The sequence below is a fragment of the Neopelma chrysocephalum genome, unplaced genomic scaffold (genome assembly GCF_003984885.1).
Source record: "Neopelma chrysocephalum unplaced genomic scaffold, ASM398488v2 Primary Assembly neopelma1_90707, whole genome shotgun sequence".
NCBI lineage: Eukaryota > Metazoa > Chordata > Aves > Passeriformes > Pipridae > Neopelma > Neopelma chrysocephalum.
The window spans coordinates 1-2858 of NW_020919515.1; the positions used below are offsets into that span (position 1 = coordinate 1).

Consider the following 2858-nt stretch of genomic DNA (forward strand, 5'->3'; position numbering starts at 1 on the left):
AATCCCCCTCAAAGGACTCCCAAGACCCCAAATTCCCCCCCAAATTCCCCCTAAAACTCCCTCAAATCTCCCCCACAAATCCCCTCTCAATCCTCCCCCAAACCCCCTCAGAACTTCCCTAAAATCCCCCTAAATCCCCCTTAATCCCCCTAAAACTCCCCCAAATCCTTCCCAAACCCCCAAAACCCCCCAAAATGCCCCAAAATCCCCCCAACTCCCCCGTTCCCTCCCCAAGATGGCGCCGTTCCCCCCCACAAAATGGCGGCGCCTCCCGACCCTCACAAAAGGGCGCCAAAACCGCTTCGACCTTTCCAAGATGGCGCCGCCGCCGCCTCTTCCCGGAAGAGAAGCTCCCCCTTGACCTTCTCAAGATGGCGATCGGAAGTGAGGGAGGGCACTTCCGCTCTGTGCCGGAAATGGCGCCGCGGGGGCCGCTGGGATCGCGGCGGACCCGGCGCTGACGGAGCCGGAGGAGCGGCCGCGATGGTGAGGGACGGACGGGGGGGATTTGGGGGGTCGGGGGGTCCCGGAGGGACCCGGGGGGGCTCAGGGGGGGTGGGCGAGACCCTCCCCCACCCTGGAGAAGCCATTTTGGGGCCCCAAAAGGGGAGGGGAAACCCCCAAAGGCCTCCCCTCCCCCCCTACAACTGCCTCCCCCTCAGGGAGGCCACGCCTCCTTTAGCGGTGGCCCCGCCCCCTTTACCGGTGGCCGCGCCCCCGTCGCGGAAGCCGCGCCCCCTCCGTTGCCTCGTTTGGGGAGGACACGCCCCCTTTCCATCTTTATTAGCCACGCCCTCCCAATCACCAGCCACGCCCTTTTTGTCAGTAGCCACGCCCCCACCAAACCATCTTTATTAGCCACGCCCTCCTAGACACTAACCACGCCCCCTTTACCAGTAGCCACGCCCCCACCATACCATCTATATTCACCACGCCCCCTTTTTCACTAGCCACTCCCTCTTTATCAGTAGCCACGCCCCCTCCATACCATTTTTATTAACCACGCCCTCCTAATCTCTGGTCACGCCCCCTTTCACACAACCACGCCCTCTTTAGCACTAACCACGCCCTTCCAATCACTAGCCACGCCCCCACCATACCATCTTTATTAGCCATGTCCTCCCAATCATTAGCCACGCCCCTTTCATGCAACCACGCCCCAACCACCAGCCCCGCCCCTTTGTGGGTAGCCCCGCCCCCTGTGTGGGTAGCCCCGCCCCCTGATTGTGTGGCCCCGCCCCCAGGACGTGTTCCTGATGATCCGTCGGCACAAGACGACGATTTTCACCGAGGCCAAGGAATCGTCCACGGTCCTGGAGCTCAAACGCATCGTCCAGGGGATCCTGCACCGGCCCCCAGAGCACCAGAGGCTTTATAAAGTACAAAATTGGGGGAAAAAACAACAAAAACGGGAAAAAACGGGGGGAAAAATGGGAAAAATGGGGAAAAATGGGGTTAAAGTGGGGTTAAAACTAAGAAAAATGGGGGGAAATGAGGTTAAAATGGAATTAAAATGGGGTTAAAATGGGGCCTGGGGGGATCCTGCACCGGCCCCCAGAGCACCAGAGATTGTACAAGGTACAAATTGGGGTTAAAAACGGGAAAATAGGGAAAAAACGGGGTTAGAAACAGGAAAAACGGGGGAAAACTGGAAAAAATGGGGTTAAACCCATGAAAAACAGGTAAAAAATGGGGTTAAAATGGGTTAAAATGGGGCTCAGGGGGATCCTGCACCGGCCACCCGAGCACCAGAGGCTCTATAAAGTACAAATTGGGGTTAAAAACGGGAATAACGGGAAAAAACGGGGTTAGAAACAGGAAAATCGGGGAAAAATGGGGTTACAATGAGTAAAAATTGGGTTATTTTGGGGTGAAATTTGAGGTTATTTTGGAATTAATTTTGGGGTGAATTTTGGGGTTATTTTGGTGTTATTTTGGGGTTATTTTGGTGTTATTTTGGGGTTATTTTGGGGTTATTTTGAGGTTATTTTGGGGTGAATTTTGGTGTTATTTTTGGTTTATTTCAGGGTGAATTTTGGAGTTATTTTGCTGATATTTTGGGGTGAATTTTGTGGTTATTTTGGGGTTATTTTGGTGTTAATTTGGGGTTATTTTGGGTGAATTTTGGTGTTATTTTGGTGTTATTTTGGTGTTATTTTTGGGTTATTTTGGTGTGAATTTTGATGTTATTTTGGGGTGAATTTTGGTGTTATTTTGGGGGTTATTTTGGGGTTATTTTGTGGTTAATTTTGGTGTTATTTGGGGGTGAATTTTGAGGTTATTTTGGGGTGAATTTTGTTGTTATTTTGGGGTTATTTTGGTGTGAATTTTGGTGTTATTTTGGGGTGAATTTTGGGGTTATTTTGGGGTGAATTTTGGGGTTATTTTGGTGTTATTTTGGGGTTATTTCAGGGTGAATTTTGGGGTTATTTTGGGGTTATTTTGTTGTTATTTTGGTGTGAATTTTGGTGTTATTTTGGTGTTATTTTGGGGCTATTTGGGGGTGAATTTTGGGGTTATTTTGAGGTTATTTTGGGGTTATTTTCGTGTTATTTTGGGGTTATTTTTGTGTTATTTTGGGGTGAATTTTGGTTTATTTTTGTTGTTATTTTGAGGTTATTTTGCTGGTTTTTTTGGGGTGAATTTTGGTGTTATTTTGGGGTTATTTTGGGGTTATTTTGGGGTTAAATTTGCTGTTTTTTGCCCCCCAGGACGATCAGCTCCTGGAGGACTCGAAGACTTTGGGCGACTGCGGCTTCACGAGTCAAACGGCCCGGCCACAGGCCCCCGCCACCGTGGGGCTGGCACTCAGAGAGGGGGGTGGGTCTGGGGGGGGATTTTGGGGGGTCCTGGGGGGG

General features: G+C 50.7%; 1 protein-coding gene across 1 annotated transcript; it reads left to right on the forward strand.

Annotated features, from left to right (window-relative positions):
• Positions 1-424: 424 nt before the first annotated feature.
• ELOB (elongin B) lies at positions 425-2846 on the forward strand (the record flags this gene model as incomplete). The annotated part of the gene is made up of 3 exons (XM_027707218.1): positions 425-486; positions 1245-1379; positions 2712-2846. Coding segments are annotated over exons 1-3 (273 nt in total), but the record flags the coding sequence as incomplete, so codon positions are not given.
• Between the last annotated feature and the right edge of the window lie 12 nt (positions 2847-2858).